Genomic DNA, 18,691 nt, shown 5'->3' with positions numbered 1-18,691 from the left:
ATCCATTTTTAATGAGCATACACTAATGACAATCTTTGTATGTTTGTGTATGTGTCTATGTTTGTGTGTCTGCATTAGTGTGTGTGTGTAATTGTGTGTACATAAACACCTGCTCCAGAAGAAAATGTAGCTTTTAATTATTCATATCTTATTGAATTTCGCAAGACCATGGTTGTTTTGTTGGCTCAACATTATGAACAGCATTTGCTTAACTTATTCTTCACATGTATAGAATCTGTGTCTCATTGCACTTCAAAGATTTATGCTCAGAAGAGAAAAGAGATAGAGATTTGGTAAATGTTCCATAAATAACAAGATCGAGCCAAGGGAAGGGCCATTTCTAGTGTTGGAACATATTACTTACCCATTTGTTAAAAATCCTGGATCAGTAGTTTAGTTTGAATACTGAGGAGGGTGTCTATCCTTTGGGGGTCAAGAGTAACAGTAAGTTGAATAATATGTAGTAAGTTCCCTTTAGGGCCCTCTTGGTTCTACCTTATTTTAGCCCGACTACACATAGAAGACCACATTGGCTTTGCACAGCAACACGTAACACATACATTTTTGTGCCCCAATATTATTTTAGGCTGCACATTATTCTTATACAGTTCGTCTTCTGGGAATCAGTCGTAACATTTCAAACTAGGCCGAACAATATTGTGCTTTCTTTTTGTGTGCTCGGTAAAGCAACATCTCCTACTGTTTAGATACAACACAAAGAGACGATGCTGTTTTCCAACATGGCACTTCTTATCATACAAACCGAGGCGTGCTCTCAGCAAAACAGAGAGGAGGCTTCTAGCAGAGGGAAAAGGTCTTGGAACGGGTACACTAGCCTTGCACAACCTGAAATGCGGACCACCTAACTACACATGCCAGATATGGGGTCCACCCGGTTCTAATTGCAGCAGTTGCTGATATATACCTATGCGCACATAGTAAGGGTAGGCTTAGTAAGATATATCTTTACCATGGTAGGGCTTTTCATAGTATACAGTTTACCTGTAATGCTAATTACTCTGCTCAGTTGCATATATTTCTATTCACAGTACAGTTGTCTCATAATAGTCAACAATAGTTTCAACAAATATTGTAAATTTTCCCGATGTCTTTCTTTTGTTTATTATGTACATGCATGAGTGAGAAACCAAAAGTTGGTGATCTGTTTCCATGGTTCTCCTGGGGACCAGAGAGTTTTGTTCTACAATACCAATTTACCTGTTACTCTGGAAGGGTGAAGAGGGCTGGTAAGGCACCGTGAACTAGTTCGATTTTGTCTCATAGGTACTTATGTGGTATGGTGACACACTCCCTACATTCTAAGGTCCTGTGACCACAGGTACTGTTCTGTTTCCAAACAGAATCCCTGCAACAAGTAATAACACATTTTATTTACTAAACTATGAAATATCAAATACTAAAAAGCAAGTAATTAATATTATGATATATGTGTCCTACTAATTGAATAATACTGTATATTTAGAGCACAACTTCATAATACAGAGGCTGAGTCTTCCTATATATTCAGAATGTTGTTCTATCTGGCTAGCTAACAATACCACATCCAAACTCCTAAACCTCCAGAGTTATGGATGTTGGCAGTAACCTAGAATATGACTCTCAGATTCCAAAGGAAATCTTGTAAACAGATCTAACCCTTTTGTTTATCACTCATGCATGCCAAAAGTGTTAAAAGAAAATATACAGTCGTACGTTTTCATAACATTTATTGAAAAGCTCTAAATCATTGCAAACAAAACATGAAGTGCATTTGTAAGAAAGATGAGACATATTATTGCAATAAACATTATTAGAATAGTGAAGAATACAAACAATTCAGTCATAATTGTTTATAACGTTACTAGTGCTCCAGTAGTATTAATGTTACTCCGATCTATTGCTAGACTCTATGCTAAAGAGAGCATATCAGCAATATTAATCTGCATGATCTGTTGGAATGACCTACCTCCATACGTTGATAGTGTATATCAGCATGCCAGGATCAGTGCATTCACATATGCCCCTCAGATGGTGCAGCTATGTTCCTTCTCAGGATGAAGGTTGGGTACAGCGGACCTGCATTCTCTCAGCAGCTTTCCGTGATGACTTTGGCCAGAAGTGAACCTCTAACCGACTTCAGAACTGATCCGATTTAAAGCTAATCAAACTGTGTTACAGGTGCAGGATAACGTTTTAATTAGACTGAAGCTGAAGAGTCGACTCTTTGTGGGCACAGAAAATAAATCAATGTCTCATGTTCTGAATTTGTGCAATCCTGGAACTAACTGTGCAGACTACCGCCCGTCAATGCCTAGCTGAAAGAAATGTGTGTAAGGTCATTCTTGCACTAGACAAACTTGTACAACGCACCATTAGAAAATGAGGCTAAGTTAACATGAAAACTAAAGAAGGTAAATGCAAACCATGTAACTATTAGACATTATACGGTTGACTGAGAGCTGGTGATTTTGATTGTTGTGGTGAAAATGTGTTGCTGTGTGTGACACAGGCCCTCACAGTACTCAAACTTGGGTAAAGCGAGTAGATCGGCATAGAGCTAGGTGCATACCTCTGGACACTTGGGACTCCGGTCCATAGCTCTTTTCTGTCCTCCTGTGCATCAGATTCTCCTGCTCTGACATATGTTACATTCTGTACTTATCTTAGGTACTTCAAGGAGTTTGGCTTCACAATCCCTGAGCGGATGATCATGGTCGATGACATAAGAGTGAGAGGCACCGGCAGCACCGGGATACGCTCTGAAACCAAAATGGAGCCCAGCGGGAAACCTGCTAAAGTTGAGACAGTAAGAAGTATTAACTTTGATACATGCTCCCTCCGAATGTCACTCCTACCTCTCTTTTAGCCCTCCATTGTCAGCTTCATTATATTACTAATTATTCTTTTTGTGCATCCATCTTCCCTCCTCTTTGGCATCAATCTATATTCCAGCATGGTTTCCCTTGCCATTTATCACTTTGTGCCATATGTACGAAGTCAGTAAACGTGGTCGTAAATAGAGTTCTGACTTTAACTGAATCCATTCTGTTTTAGCGAACTAGCTTATATACTTCTAAAAAATCTATTTGCAGTAAATCGCAATTCAACGTACCTTAAAAAGGTAGGTCTCAAATTGCAACCCAATATGAATCTCTGCCATAACAAGGACGGTGGCCTTCTGGGGCCATTAAAAAAAAAAATCCTTGATGGAAAACAGGCCCCAGAGAACACGTTACTGTGTTCTCTGTAGCCACCATTGTTGGCACCTGGTTAGGCTGACCTTTTGGCAGGCACCAACGCTGGACCAGAGTAAGGCACTGTTCCTTTATTTACTGTGCTTTCAGGAGCAACCACAGTTGGACCAGAGTCAATCACTGTTAATTCACTTCTGCGCTCTCTGGAGCCACCACCTATGGGGCTAGAGCTCGACACTGTTCTTTCTCTACTGGGTTATCAGAAAGCACCTCCGATGGATCAGAGTCAGAAACTCCTCCTTCATTACTGCATTCGTAGAAGCCACCATCGTTGGCACTGAAGTTGGCCATTTGTTCCTTTGTTATTGACCTCTTGGACTCTGATCCTTCATTAGTTTGCTCTCAGAAACCACCATCATTAGCACAGGAGTCGAGCACTGTCCTTTATCACTGAAATCTTGGGAGGAACGCTTGGGTTCTGTTAACAGGAGCCACCATTGTTGGTGATGGAGTCAACTTTTCTTATTATCTTACTGGACTCGCAGAAGGCATCATCATTGAAAAACAATCAGGTGCTGTTTCTTCATTACTGCACTCTCAGATCCCACCATCATTGTAGCTGGAGTCTGGCTCTGTTTCTTCATTAGTGAGCTCTTGGAAGGCATTTCCACTTATTATTGGACTGGAGTTAGTTTGTTTCCTTCATTACTTTGCTCTCAGGAGCCACCATCATTGGCACTGGAGACAGGCTTGTACTTAATCCTCTACTAGCTTGGCACAAAAGCAGTGAGATTTAACTGAGAGGCAATGCGTAAAGTATTTATGCAGCACTCAAACAGTAATGAAGTAAAACACAACGTAAATTGTAATTAAAAACAATCAGAACAACAAAAATCTAGTCAGTAGAACTGTAGATATACAATTTCAAAGTTTGGTTTAAAACAAGCCCCAAAAAACGCAAAGCACCACTTGTGGGTATCTAGTCGGACCGGACCAAGACAGAGTCACAAGTTCAAGCTGACTGCAATAGAGGGCAGGCTGGGTTCCAGAGAGATTTCAGTCTGCTGGACAGTGTACCGGGTTTTACTTGTACTGAGATGCGAGGTCCTTCGTCGAGCTGTGTCACGCTGCGTTGGTTCGAAGGAGGCTGCTGATCCGGAACTGAAGGTGCTGCGTTGGAAGGTCATGCGTCGAGATGCATCGTGCTGTGTCCGTTCCATTGAGGCCACCGATGAGGAGCTACAAGAAGCTGTGGTGCTTGGTCCTGCATTGAGATCAGGAGCTGCAAGGTGCTGGGAAGTCTTGCATTGAGCTGCATCAAGTTGCATTGCATTGCATTGGTTCTGAGGGAACCTAAGGTTCACTCAGGAGGAGTGCATTCTGATGTCAACCAGTGTCCAGGGCCTGGGGGTAGGACACCTCTTGGGGATCAGGACTTCAGCAGAGGCCAGCAGCAGGACACAGGCAGGTCCACTTGAGTCTGGACTGCTGGGCAGATGCAAGACAGGTCGCTGGAGCTTGGTCTGTCCCTGTACCTCAGAACAGAAGGCCAATCAGTGAGGCCTTGGATTCACGACGATTGTTTTGAGTTAAAGCAGCAGGTCCAGTCTTCCTGCCTCAGGCAGCCTGGCAGCAGGGCAGTCCTTCTTGCAGCAGGACAACAGGACAACAGGGCAGTCCTTCCAGCAGCGGGGCAGCAGAGCAGTCCTTTTTTCTGAGTCTCCCACGGGTCCAGAGGTGATCTGAAGAGTTGATCTGTGGTCTAACATTTATTCCTGAGGCCAGCTCTAACTTGGTAGAAACGTCTAGACTTTCCCCACACCTGGTTCTGGAATTTCTTTCCTTCCCTACCCTGGTCCCTGAATGTCTGGAGTCACAAAAGGCGTGTGTGAAGTTCTTCAGTTGTGTGCTGAGGCAGCTCCCTTGAAATGGAAGTGTGTTAGGTAACAGCTCCGCTCCTTCCATCAGGTCAGAATGGCCAACCCTGCCAATGCCCAGCCCCTTTTGTGAAGCTGTCTGGCAGGAATACACAGTGGCCAACTGCCAACTACACCTAGTCAAGTGAACCAGAAAATAAGCTGCTGGTACCAATTGATTAGGACAAGAAAATGCCAACTTTCTATAAGTAAGAGAAAGGCGGGGGTTTGTCCTAGCCGCTACATTCAAATGCTGCTAAACCAATTTAATAGACTAAAGGCCATCAATTCAATCGATATGGACTATAAGCATTTATTTGCTACTTCGTTCTGTGCCCTTTACTCCACATTTAATCATGGGTCAGGTAAGTGCGGATACGTTTCACACAAGAACAAATTATACATATTAAGGCAACAAATGAAACGAAAACATACAAACTTTGTGATAAAACAATATGATATAACAAACAATACACGAAGCGTGATACATTTATCTAAACATTATGACTCCAGTCTTAATTCACAAATGGAGCCGCTACTACGACAACCTTTAGCATCCACATTGTGTAATAAATTCAAGGAGCTGCTACCCTCGGGGAAAATAGAAACATTAGGCCCAGTAGTAAGGCAATTCAAGCAACATTTCTACTGGGGGAAACTTAATTAAAAGCGAAAGTCCCTGCTTTGTGTAATGCTGACACGTTTCGATTCCCAAGGTCATCTAATGGTGTCTCACTCCTAGTTTCTCTCAGAGAAACTGGGAATGAGACACCATTAGAGAAACTGGGAATGAGACACATTTAGATGACCTTCACAGCCGATTGCCAAGAGACGCGATGCGGTCCGCTTCTATGCAAGCGTTAAAGGAAGCAACTCTTTTTACTGAGTTCTGAAATTGGCAGCGGTGCGGCGCTGTTCAAGCAATATGTTGAACCGCTGCGTCGGAGCTGACCGCTTGCTACTTTTGTTACTCGGGCTGATATTGCAGCACTGCTGCAAAACCAGTCCCTTCAGTAAAAAAAACAGCCCTCACCTTTCTAGCTTCCCGGGGAAACACCAGATGCACAGTTCTGCCCTGCATACATGTCATGGGTCGGGCAGGAACTTAGTACACTGGCTTGCCACCTCTCTGCGCTCATACACGGCTCCACCGCATGTATCTCTGCATGCACGATGGGAGGCTGACCTTTCCCGTCCCTGTGCAGAGGGGGAGTGGTCCACCATATTGGAGGATCCTACTCGTATACCTCGCAATGCCCGCTTTCGCTTCATTCAGCTGGACATCTTACAAGGGCCTACCTTACTCCGGCCAACAGATACTTTCACTATATAGACGCCACATGTCCCTGTTGTGGGCTGGAGAATGCAGATATCATACATATGCTCTGGGCTTGCCCGCCTCTACAGCACTCTTGTCATGGTGTCCGAGCCCGTTTGGTTCATTGTACTGAGATAGCTCTCTCTCATCATGAGAGGTGTGCATACTTAGCCTAGATCGGCGAGGTAGAAAAGCACAAAGTCACGTCTCGCTTCATAGATCTGGGTCTAATTGTAGGCAAGTGGCTGATCACATGTAGATGGAAGTCACCTGACCCTCCACACCTCACAGCTTGGATGCTGCCGCTTATCAGCTGGGCACAAACAGAGAGCGTTGCACTATATAGGGAGGATGCCAAGGGGCTCCATAAATATCCATTAACCAATAGCTGGGAAGTGGTCATGGCTTACCACCACATGGATATACCAGATGCTCCCCCATGACTGGAAACCCAAGTACCCCGCAAAGACGAATTGCGAGGTGGCGCACGTAAGTCGCTGCACCAGTCGTCGCCTCCATTGGTGGGCTCAACATGGACGACGAGCGCCCCTTGCCTGATAATGGCCCCACTAATGAGATGCCTGGGGACAGACATGAGTAATTCAATAAGCAACTAGACGGGGGTAGGTTTCAGTGGCAGGGAGGGGGAGCTAGGGCTGGCATGACAGTTACTACTTTATGTAAGGAGCAGCCGGTTCCAGTACCACTTTTTATGATTCGCATATACGTCTCCTGTCAGACTGCCTTCCATTAACATTACAGGTACCCGGAGTGGCAATGTATTTTTCAGTTTCCTTTAAATATTGTCAACAATGTATATTAGCACGTTGCTATTTCTATTGTAAGTAAAAACATGCAATTGTTAACTGATTAATTATTGTAAACTTTTTTTGTAACTGTAAACATAAAACAAAAAAGCAATAAACAGATTCAAACAAAAACAAGCATTGGCATAGTCAATAGGTCTTGCTTTTGGGACCTTATAAGTGCAGCACAATATCTTTGGTGCAACAACATTAACTGTTGCATGGTTAAACACTTATAAGGCCCCAAATGCGAGACCTATTGGCTATGCCAATGCTTGTGAGATATATATATATATCAATCAATAAACTTACCATTCTTGCTGACTTTGCTGGTCCGGTCCTCTTCCTTGCTGGCGTGGAGGCGGTGTCTGCGAGCGCAGAGCAAACTGGGGAGGAATCTCTTGTTCATTTAGTAACGGAGGTTGATTTGCCTCCGTAACGGACCCCTTCGTCGATTGCTGGCAGCTGCTTCAAATCGCTTTTGTTTGGATCTCGTTTGGGAATCTCAGCAGCTGGCCCCCGGACGTACTGAAACCCTGCCGCTTTGGTTTGGCGGTTTGAGCAGCCCCGAGGATTCGCGTCGGAGGACGTGGGACGCGGAGCAGTTCCCGCCATTGACCTACGGTGAGTGTGTTTCAAAGGCAATGTCGTCCGGTGACGAGGTTAACTAGCAGCGGTAGAAAACGAGTCTGATGTGTGCTCGTTGTGTTTGAAAACAAAAACAACAGAACTATAACAACATGGACAAAGACGAAATTGACAAGCAGCAGGAAGAAGCCGCACTGTCACTCTTCGAAGCCACTGACACATCTTCCAGCCGTAATAAAGAACAAACTCAAAATGAACATGGCAACTCGCAAGTGAAAGATTTAAAGCAATTATTTAAAGAGCTGGTCAAATTGCGCAAAGCCGAGTGTACCAAGTGGTGGGAGCATAAATCCCTCAGTAAATATGAAGAAGTGGGACGTGTACCACGAGGACTGAGGATTTTACTGGCCCCCAGTTTCGACAACCCAGACCCAGCCATGCTCCAGGAATGGGGGGAGAGTAACTTGGCTGCATCAATGAACCTAGTGTGCATACTAATTAAGTATGCCGCTAGTGACCGAGCCAAATTGTTGGAGAAAATTAAAGCTTTAGAATTGGAAATTGATGCCTGCCAGAATGCTGTGGAAACCAAAAAACTCACAGATAACATGAATGAACAATTGCGGAAGCACGAAGAAAAAATAAAAACCCGCAAGGCTTCTAAGTTTTCTCGTGATGCAGATGATTACCGCTTGGGGAGGATCTTTACTTTTTCCAAAAAATACAACTCGGCTAAAAGGCAGGCATATACAAAAAAGAAGAATGCTTCTGCCTCTAATCCCAACAATACTCTGCCAGCTTGCAGCTCTGGTTCAACAACATCCAACACCATTGATACACACGGAATGTCACATCCAACTGACTCATCGACAACTAGCGCATCCAGCATGGAATCACTATCCTCTGGCTCTACCAATAGCGATTTAAACTTAATTGGACTGGAAACATTAAATCTCCAGCAGGAAATGGATTTTGTAGTGGACGAGAGGCTCCAAACCCTGAGATCATGGCAACACAACCCACAGCCAAACAAAGGAGGAACAAACGCAGGAAAGAACGACGACGCAGAGGGAAGCAACGCCGGGCAACAACTCCAACAAAAGAAAAAGAAAAAAACATGGGGGAAACGACGATAAGGAACAATACTATTATCAATCTCTCCGATGTGGTCCTTGATAAAGCGGAAGAGCAACTGCTAGCATTGGGATTACATTTTTCACCAATCCAACATTTTGATTACACCACTACTAGGGTGGATCTCTTCTGCTTTATAAGAAAACTCAAACTGAAAAAACATTTTGCTTTACAAACATCCAAGGATCTGGATACCCAAGATGACAATATAAGAGAAAATGAAACTATGTCATTAAGGGCATCTGACACTCTTGTTTTCCTCGATGCTAATGATCTGCTCAACTCAAATGACGATATAGAACCGAATGTAACGGCCTCCACTCAAGATCGTCTCAGACAGATCCCTATTCCTCCTAAAGGTGCAGGTTTGAGCCCTTTCCACAGCAAATCCAAATTCGTACCCCTGATGCCAAAGGATGCGATCGACATCTTTCACGATTGTGTCACAAATTACATTAAAAAGCTGTACACCCAAACCAACAACAAACGTTGTAAAAAGGAGACATACACCAGGATTGCCTATAACAAATTGATGAAGAAACTTGATGATAACCCTGACATAGTGATTAAGAAGTCTGATAAGGGGGGCAATTTGGTGATTTGGCCTAAAAAAGACTATATCACCGAGGCCAAACGCCAACTTGAAGACCCAGCTGGTTATGCAAAGAGTACCCAAAAGGAATACGATAAAGCGATATCTGACTTGCACAAGTCTTTGAATCAATGGAAGAGAGAAGGTCTAATATCACCGGAAGAACACAAATATATGTATGTGAACTTTCCTATCTTACCTTCTCTTTACCTCATTCCGAAAGTGCACAAAGCCGTACAACCAATACCAGGTAGGCCGATTGTTTCGGCTATTGGCAGTGCAGGAGAAAAAGCTGGAGAATACATTGATTTTTTCCTGCAAGACTTTGTCAAGCAACTTCCCAGCTTCACTCGAGATACCAGTGACTTTATATCCAAAATATCTACACTTGTATGGGAGAGTGATATGTTACTGATTTCTCTTGACGTTGAATCGCTGTATACCAGCATAGATCATGACAGGGGTTTATCTGCGGTACAATACTACCTTTCCAGCAGACCCATCCAGTACTATGAACACAATAAGGTGATTGTTGGTTTGATAGCATGGTGCCTTCATAATAACTTTTTTCCCTTCGGAAAGGAGATCTTTAAACAACTGAGGGGCGTAGCTATGGGGGCCTGCTTCTCTCCCAGCTATGCGTGCTTGCACGTTGGCTGGTGGGAGGAGCAGGTCCTCAGGGTCCGCCATAAGGCGTGGATGGATGGGCATGTAAGGTGCTTTTTAAGATATATCGATGATGTCTTCATCATCTGGAAGGGTAGTAAACAGGAAGCGTTGTTATTTATTGATGATATTAATGACAATTCGCTTAATCTTCATTTCACGGCACACATCAATGAAAATCGCATCCAATTCTTGGATGTGGAGGTGTATGTCTCTAATGGAATTGTAAATACCACCCTCCATAGAAAACAGACTGCTGGCAATGCCACATTGCATGCATCCAGTATGCACCCTAAGCATACAATCTCTGGAATCCCCTATGGGGAAATCCTTAGATGAAAGAGAATCTGCAGTTCTCCCTCTGATTTTGGTGCCTGCTTGGAAGAACTCTTAACCAGATTGAGAGCTAGAGGATATTCCGAGCGGATATTAAATTCAGCAGTTACCAAATCTCTGTCAAGATCTAGGGAGAGCCTCTTTCCTGACTCTACTCTTGTAACCGAACCTCCTCTCACCATCAAACCCCAACTGGAGTGCCCACGTCTGATCACTACTTTCAGTAGGGAAGATAGGAAAATCAGGTCAATTCTCAACAAACACTGGCCGATTATAATGAGCGACCATATTCTAAACACCAGGTTGCCCCCTTCTCCTATGTTAACGTTCAGACGAGCTAAAACAATAGGCAACCATCTGGACAAAGCAGCCCCTGAATTAAAAACTAAGGTCCCATGGCTTCGTCCTTCCAGAGGGTTCTTTAAATGCTCCAGTTGTAGAGCTTGTAAGTTCGGAGTCACTACGACCCATTACAGCACCCCGTTCAGCAAAGTTGCCAAAACCATCAATGGCAACTACAACTGTAAGACTGACCATGCTGTATATGTTCTGACGTGCACCTGTGGGCTTAGATACGTTGGCAGCACTAAGCTCCAGGTGCACGCCCGGATTCTGCAGCATCTGAGGGCTATTCTGCATAGTGACCCTACTTACCCAGTTGCCCGTCACTTTAAGCGAGTACACAACAAAGACCTTAATTGTCTGAGCTATTTTGTGATTGGGGCAGTTCCCCAAATGAGACGAGGAGGTGACCGTGAGACCCAGCTCAGAAAAATGGAGTCTAGATACTTATTGGAGCTCGATAGCCGTTGGCCCAACGGGCTCAATAATATTGAGGAAATGCATCATTTTCTGTAAATAAATTCTGGTATTGCTAGCTTCTAGTATTATTTTTATCTGTGCCCTAGTTACTCGTTCTTCTAGTTAGGTTCCCTATTAGAAGTTCCTTGCACCTGTCCCATAATCTGTAGTAACAACTGGTGAATCTTACCGTGGTATTCACCTATGGTGACACAATTCCGCACTTTATTTGGCAGTTATCATGCACATAGCATCAGTATATAGATGTTTCCATACATTCCTATTCGCATATCATGCACAATATCTCGATGATGACAATCTTGTGGTAATTTTTAATTGTACAGGGATTTTTCATGTGAATATTTTGTATGGAATTAGGATATTACTTTTGACTTTTGACTTAGGACTGCACAAAGAAGAGTGTGTGAGGGTGTGTGTATATATGGAATTACACAGATATCAATACTTGCAAATATTTATGTGAGAGTCTTTTAGGGCTGTTGGTGTGTGTGTGGGGGTATGTATATATACGTGTGTGTGTGTGTATGGATGTATATCTATGTACACACATACATATTTGGTTGTGTGTATAGCTACTGTCATCTGTACTGTTCTAGACAAAAACATATTATGCTTTGTAAATTCATTTGGATTAACTGCACGTTGCAATGGGCTGGATGTGTGGGGTGGTGGGTGAGAGAGTGTGTGCATGTGTGTGTATATACATGAAATAAGGCCTTATTTATACATATTGTTATTATTTTTTAGCTTCTTGTAAAAATGGTTCTTCTTCTTCTATTTTGAATGTTTAATAGAATTCATTACGGAATAGGATGATTTGGACAAATTCACTTGTATAAACATCGAGATATGATGCTTAAATTGCTGATAACTATTCCAGTGGTAGTTCCATATGTCTCCGCTAACTCTTGCACTTTATCACATCTTTCATCACTTATGCACTTTTCTCAATACGCACTTTACATTTTTGCTGCTACATAACGAGATTGCTTTTTTGCACAGAATGGATATATTTCTCATTCGCATTTTTAACTTGGATGAAATGTGTTGGTATATTAATATAATTAAATATATTTTGATGTATTCGGATAAAATCCTGGATTTAACCAGCTATGATTTTCTGTATACTAGTCTGCAATGGCAACAAAGTATCAGCAACAGTGCGTTTTTACTGTTTATCACTTATCACATGATCATGGTGGGCGTCACCAGGGGGTGGCGTCTATATCACTGCATATACGTATAAAAGAGCATAATGATTGCAAACATGTTGCAGCGTGATCAAGGGCTTTTGGCCCGAAACGCGTCGCTGGTTCTGTTTTAATCAATCAATAAACTTACCATTCTTGCTGACTTTGCTGGTCCGGTCCTCTTCCTTGCTGGCGTGGAGGCGGTGTCTGCGAGCGCAGAGCAAACTGGGAAGGAATCTCTTGTTCATATATATATATATATATATATATATATATATATATATATATATATATATATATATATATATATATATCGCTCCTGGTGCACCTTGTCAGCAACAGGGCACTCATAGGCGGGTGCCGAGAACACTGTGGTGCTCCGTGTCAATATCACCGCTCCTTGACTCCCCTTGAGGAAGGGGCTACCCGAAACGCGTCTGTGTGAGCGTTGAAAAATAAAAACCAGTAACTGACAACTATCCCGCGAGTGCCGTGCTTCTTTCCCGGCTGGGAGAGGGGAGTCAAGGAGCGGTGATATATATATATATATATATATATATATGTGCGGCTGAGGAAAATGCAAACCCCCAACCAGGGGAAAGACACAATGGGATAAAAAAATAAAGCAAACGGCTTGAAACAATAAAAACTCACAGCTTGAAAAATCGTGTAAATAAGAAATCCAAGTCTACGAAAATCCCTATGCCTGGTTTCTAGAAAGCAGCGCTGTTTGTTGTCAGTAATTATAAGAAAAAAAAACAATAGGCGACAGTTGGTGGTGGGCTGAGAGTTTGAGTGTGCACGCATGTGTGTGGGGAGAGTGGAAGGACAGGTTGGGGAGTTTAGGAGCTGAAGACTCAGTTATCTGAATATTTGTAGATTGTATCAACCTTATGTACTTGATTCACCGTCAATGCAAACAAAGAACAATGTGGTGGTGCAGGAAGTAGGTTTATATTTCTTTCCGGTCAACTGACTCGTCATCCCAGCGAGGTTGATAAATTAAGTACCACTGCATTAGATAACAGCAACGCCGGTCATTTAGAGTGCCTCTTAATGAAGAACAGCCGGACAAGCTATACATAAAAATTCTATTTTTGTTATAATAACGTGCCCAAGACAGCCGGCATCATAAAGAAACCTCTTGAGCAAGATGTGTTGCACCATTAAATTAAGTATTGTGAACATCTATTGCACACATTATTATTTTCATTAACATGTTTACACTGCGGTCCCCGTCTTGCTTGTTTTTCAATTTCCTCTCTTACACTTCGGTTCATGGCCGCAGTACCTTAATGCCATGTGCATCCATCCAGGTACTTCTGATTGGCAAGGAAACACACAAGTGGGATGATCACTGGTGGTCCTCCACCTTAGGCCCTCCCCCCATCCCCAAGAAGGAAGTAAAAAACCTGGGCGTGACTATGGACGACTCACTCTCCCTAGAGTCCCATGCAAAAAGAGTGGCTGGCGTGTGCTATGGTCGCCTACGGTCGCTTAAACCTATTTTGGGCTTTTTTGAACCACCTGTATGCCAGACAATTGTCCAAGCCCTTGTCTATCGCATATAGACTACTGTAACGTATTAATGCTGGGCTCTAACCGGTCAGCCATCAACAGACTCCAAAGGGCCCAAAATGCAGCTGCCCTCATTTTGTTCGCCCTGCCCAAACACTGTCATACGTCCCATGTTCTGCGGCGCTTACACTGGCTACCGGTGACACAACGTATCCAATTTAAGGCCCTTTGTCTATTTCATAAAAACCTTTATTGCTCTGGTCCCCTAATCTTGCGAGGTTTGTGTTCCTCTTATGTTCCCACACGCGCCCTCCGTTCAGCGGATCTTCACCTTGCTTGTACCATTAAAATCCAAAGGAGCAGAGCGGGTGGCCGTTCCTTCAGGTATTTGGCACCGAAATTGTGGAATTCGATCCCCCGGGGGGTGCGTGCTACAAATAACTATCTGTCATTTAGAAAGCAAATTAAAACCTGGCTGTTCCTTCTACCTAGGGTTTCTTTGTAGTACTACATGTCATCTCCTGGGGTTAGGTTGCTTTGTATTCAAACTGTCTGCAAGCGCTGGGACGCCCCGTTGCTGGGGTAGCCATGGGCTATATAAGCATTTTTCACATTAACATTAACATTAAAGCCAGCCGCTGTCTGCACCAGAATTCAAAGTGCTCCAGATACACGGATAACAAGGCACAACAAACGAACAAAGGCAATGCGGGCTCCTAAAATGTAACAGTCACGAATACCAATTTCCCAACCTACAGATTGTAGCTTACATGACATCGCTTAGCTATTGTCTCCCAGTGATCGGCGCCCGTGTGAAGGGTTAATCAAAGTGCAGCAGGAGGAATCGTAAAAGCACCGCAGACGTGATGTCTAAATGTCGAACACTCCCGAGAGGCCCTGCAGGCACATGCAACACAGAGTAGCACCCAATCAATCAATAAATCTTGGGCTTTGCAAGAACTGCATGCAGGCAGATGGCAGCTGCGCGCGCACGCATGCACGTGCTCGTGAACGCAAGGGCTAGGCCACCAGGCAGCACTTTGAAAACCCCAATACTAAATGTCTCGGAGCAGCACATGCTCTGGCTCAGCGAGACCTAAAAATTAGGGGCAGGTCAGTGGGCACAAAATTAATTTGTGCTTGATTATACAAGAATCATGATTTTTCGATTGGACCAAGTGTAAATAAAAACCTAAATACAAGATGATTACTGTACTAAATAAATCTGAATCCTCGTGGGAGTCCGATTATCAGTTTTTTTTATGTTGTGTTACTTCACACAACTCACTCAATTCATCCTTTTATCTTTTGCTTCAGCTAAAAGTTTTTCACTTAAATTTAAACTTGGAGTGTCCTTGAAGAAAGGAGAAAGTAAAGACAAGAAGCGCCTGGCTAGTGCACTAACCTTAGGTCTGTGTAATGAGCAGAAATAGCTGGGGCGCTGGCAGCGGTGAGAGAATGATGGTCATAGTTAAGGCGAGGGAAGCTCGGCAGCGCCGGCAGAAAGACAAGTTTCTAGGGTCAATGTTTTAGAAAGTCGTTTTGAAGAGACAGGATTCAAAAAGAGGTTGAAAGCCCCCAGCTACCAGGTGACTGTGCCTGAGTTGCTCTATCTTCGCAGGCGCCTTAAGCATTAATTGCTTAGCAGTTTGAAAATAGTCAGTAGTTGCTGCACAAACAAAAATACCGGACATTCCGGCAGGAAACAAGGACAGCAGGAAATGCAGGCCTTTAATTGCTTGCTCAGCAGTGTCATTGGTTTAACAAAAATACAAGTTACTTCATTAAACATACTTATTTACAGTGCACTCAAACTAAAGTGCGTAGCATGCCTTTTCAATTAAACACTCAGCAGACCATGTAAAATAAAGTACATTGCAGAGTACTCCTGTCTAATTGGAAACTAGTGATGACAACAGGAAACGCAGCACAGGCAGACCGGGGTACGACAATTCCAAATTATTTATGCCCTTTTCTGCTTCTACTCACATGTACAGTTTCAAACTATTTGTCACACCTTTCTTTCCTGTTGGAATCATTTTGTTTTTTAACCAGTGTCATTTCCTAACATTCCCCTCCTTTCAAGCAGCCTCTGCAGTTTGTTTGTTCTCTAAATAGATATTGCAAACAGTGTCTGATTCTTATGTAGAAGTCACTAAGCACTGCATATCCTTATTTCAGTATTTTTTATTTTTGTTGGATCTGAATATTATTGACAGGAAATTTCTATAAGATCTGTTTATCCAAGTCCTATCCTTCCTTAGGTCACAAAATGTTATTTTGAAGATGGATACCTGGACACCAAGGTATACCTTCTGGAGGACCTGTCGTGTGACCACACCATTCACGGTCCTGCCATAATCATCGACAAGAACAGGTATTATGAATCATTTGCCGCATCAGGCTCTCTGGACTCCATAGACGAGCGTGAAACACATTTTATAGATAATGTAGAATCTTTAGTACCTTTGCTCTAACGTCCCATATATCTGTAATCACCTAATCTTTTCATATACGAAACATGTGACTCCTTCCGATGACAGTTTGGGGAGCTTCTGGCTTCTTACCTTTAGCCAGTCATCCAAGCTTTTTGCTTTCAGTCATTCAAGTGTGGCATGTGGGAGAGATATACTCATGATCATGAAGCTTTAAGTGTGTGAAGAATTTTGAGCTTGACTAAGAAAAGCTGCTCTCTTAATACTAGTTCTTCAATAAAAGGTTGAGTATGAAGTTCATGGCTGCCTTCTGCACACCTTCTACTGGCCGGCTGCTGTAATGCGGCATGGCTCAACAATTATTAGAAGTAATTGAGCTTCACCAAAGCTGGGATGACAAATGACAAACAGGAAATTGAAACAGGATGAGAAGCACTGCATAGAGCAGGAGTGTCCAGCGTATGGGCTGCAGGGCCAGAGCCATGTCATATTTCTAGGGTATTCAAATAAGATACATTTAAATACAGTTCATCTAAATGGAACTTAGTTTTTATAGTTAGCCGCTTTTCTGAAAATCTAGCTTGGATCAGGTCCTCCTGAACAGACATTGCTGACCTTGAATCGAGCCTCCAGCTAGGTACTATGAGAATTTGTTTTCAACTTTTATATCTGTTACGCCTAATCACTATGACCTGTGGAAAATTCAGTTTTGTGGCAAAGGGTAGAAATCTAGGTGGTATAGTAGATCTTTTTACTGGTTCTGAAAATTAGTTTGTCTGGAATGTGCGGTGTGCCCATTCTAGTACATGTTCTGTTTACATGGAGGTTAAAAGGGAACACGACAAATCCGAAGATCGGTCAAGAAATATATTTTTTCCAACTCTGCTAGGATAGGTGGGTCCCGTAACAACACAGTGCTGGGTTGGGGATGGGTAAGTACAGATGGAATATATTCTGTTGCATGCTCAGGCTCCTTACTTTGACTGGGTTTACTGAGACCACTGAATATAAACACGAAACATAAACATGAATAATTCATAATAAGCCATTTGAAGAAAAGGAGGTTTACCTGAGGCGGGCTGGGCTGTCACTAGAGGATGGAGGCAACACTTTATTGTAGGCCAGCTCCTTCTCCCAGACTTCTCAAACAATTAGAGGATATCCCTGCCCCCTAAAAAAGCATTCCAAATGGAAGAAGCAATATAGAAAATCTTTTCAAAAGAACCTCTCAGCAGGCAAGATGTGCAGAGATTCCCACTGTTCCAGCTTTACAATAAGTGACAAAGTACCCCAGTTTAGACTGTTGGTAAAATCCCACAAATTCAGATTAGTGATTTCCCTCTTCAAAAGCAAAACTGTAGATCATCTCATCTACAATCTTTGGGGTACATAAAACCGAAGAGTTCTTCCAAGGTAGGAGTACCAGCTGCTTGACACACTCACTACCAGGGTGTCAGAGATGGGGGAACACCAAGCTCTTGCTGTGTTCTAGAGCAATGTCTGGAAACTTTAAAGATCAGGTCAGACACCAATCCATTTGAGAGGTTTCAGAAGATTAATAGACAAGCTCCCAAAACTGTGTACCATAGACTGAAACACAGTGATAGTTGGAAGTTTTGATTAAGAAGGGTCATAGTAGGAACCATATTTTGCTAGAAACTTGTTAGCATTTTCTTAAGATAATAATCTGTGAGTGTGATTTGAAAGCCTCAAAACATCTTGAAACCCTTATGATCCCTGCTGTGCCTTAAGAACACTATAGGCTTAGGGGCCACCATAGTGGGCTTTACCAGCCATTAAAGGCCCGCTTCGGCTCGGGCCTTTAACAAGGGAGTGGGCCTTTAATGGCCGGTAGAGCCCGTAATGAAGAGCTGTAAGACTATTAGAACATTCCGCCACAAGAGGGCAGAATTTTCTAATTTATTAAACAAAGGCCTCACGGAGCTTGAGGGGTTTGAAATCCCCTAGGGCTCCGTGAGGCCTTTGTCCACAGCAGCAGCTGTGAACAAACATTGGAAAGTTGTAGCTCCGGGCTTCTACCGCCATTACAATCCAGAGCACTCCATTGTCTTCAATTGAGCCCTCGACATTCCAATGTTCTAATCATTCACACAGGCAAACTTTCCTTTGTGCTGCCATCTATGAGACAACATGGTAGGAGAAACCCCTGGTGTGG

General features: G+C 43.1%; 1 protein-coding gene across 2 annotated transcripts in view; it reads left to right on the top strand.

The window, feature by feature from the left end:
* The window catches only part of OPLAH (5-oxoprolinase, ATP-hydrolysing), a 294,072-nt gene that overhangs the window by 198,313 nt on the left and 77,068 nt on the right, over positions 1-18,691 (top strand). For both annotated transcript variants that reach the window (XM_086966421.1, XM_086966420.1), the window contains exons 14-15: positions 2,668-2,806; positions 16,345-16,457. In XM_086966421.1, coding sequence (XP_086822547.1) covers positions 2,668-2,806; positions 16,345-16,457 — 252 coding nt within the window. The remainder of the gene's footprint in view (positions 1-2,667; positions 2,807-16,344; positions 16,458-18,691) is intronic.

This window comes from Lissotriton vulgaris, chromosome 4_1 (genome assembly GCF_964263255.1).
Source record: "Lissotriton vulgaris chromosome 4_1, aLisVul1.2, whole genome shotgun sequence".
NCBI classification, from domain to species: domain Eukaryota; kingdom Metazoa; phylum Chordata; class Amphibia; order Caudata; family Salamandridae; genus Lissotriton; species Lissotriton vulgaris.
Note: the sequence above shows the minus strand (reverse complement) of the source record. Positions and strands in the feature narration are given on the sequence as shown.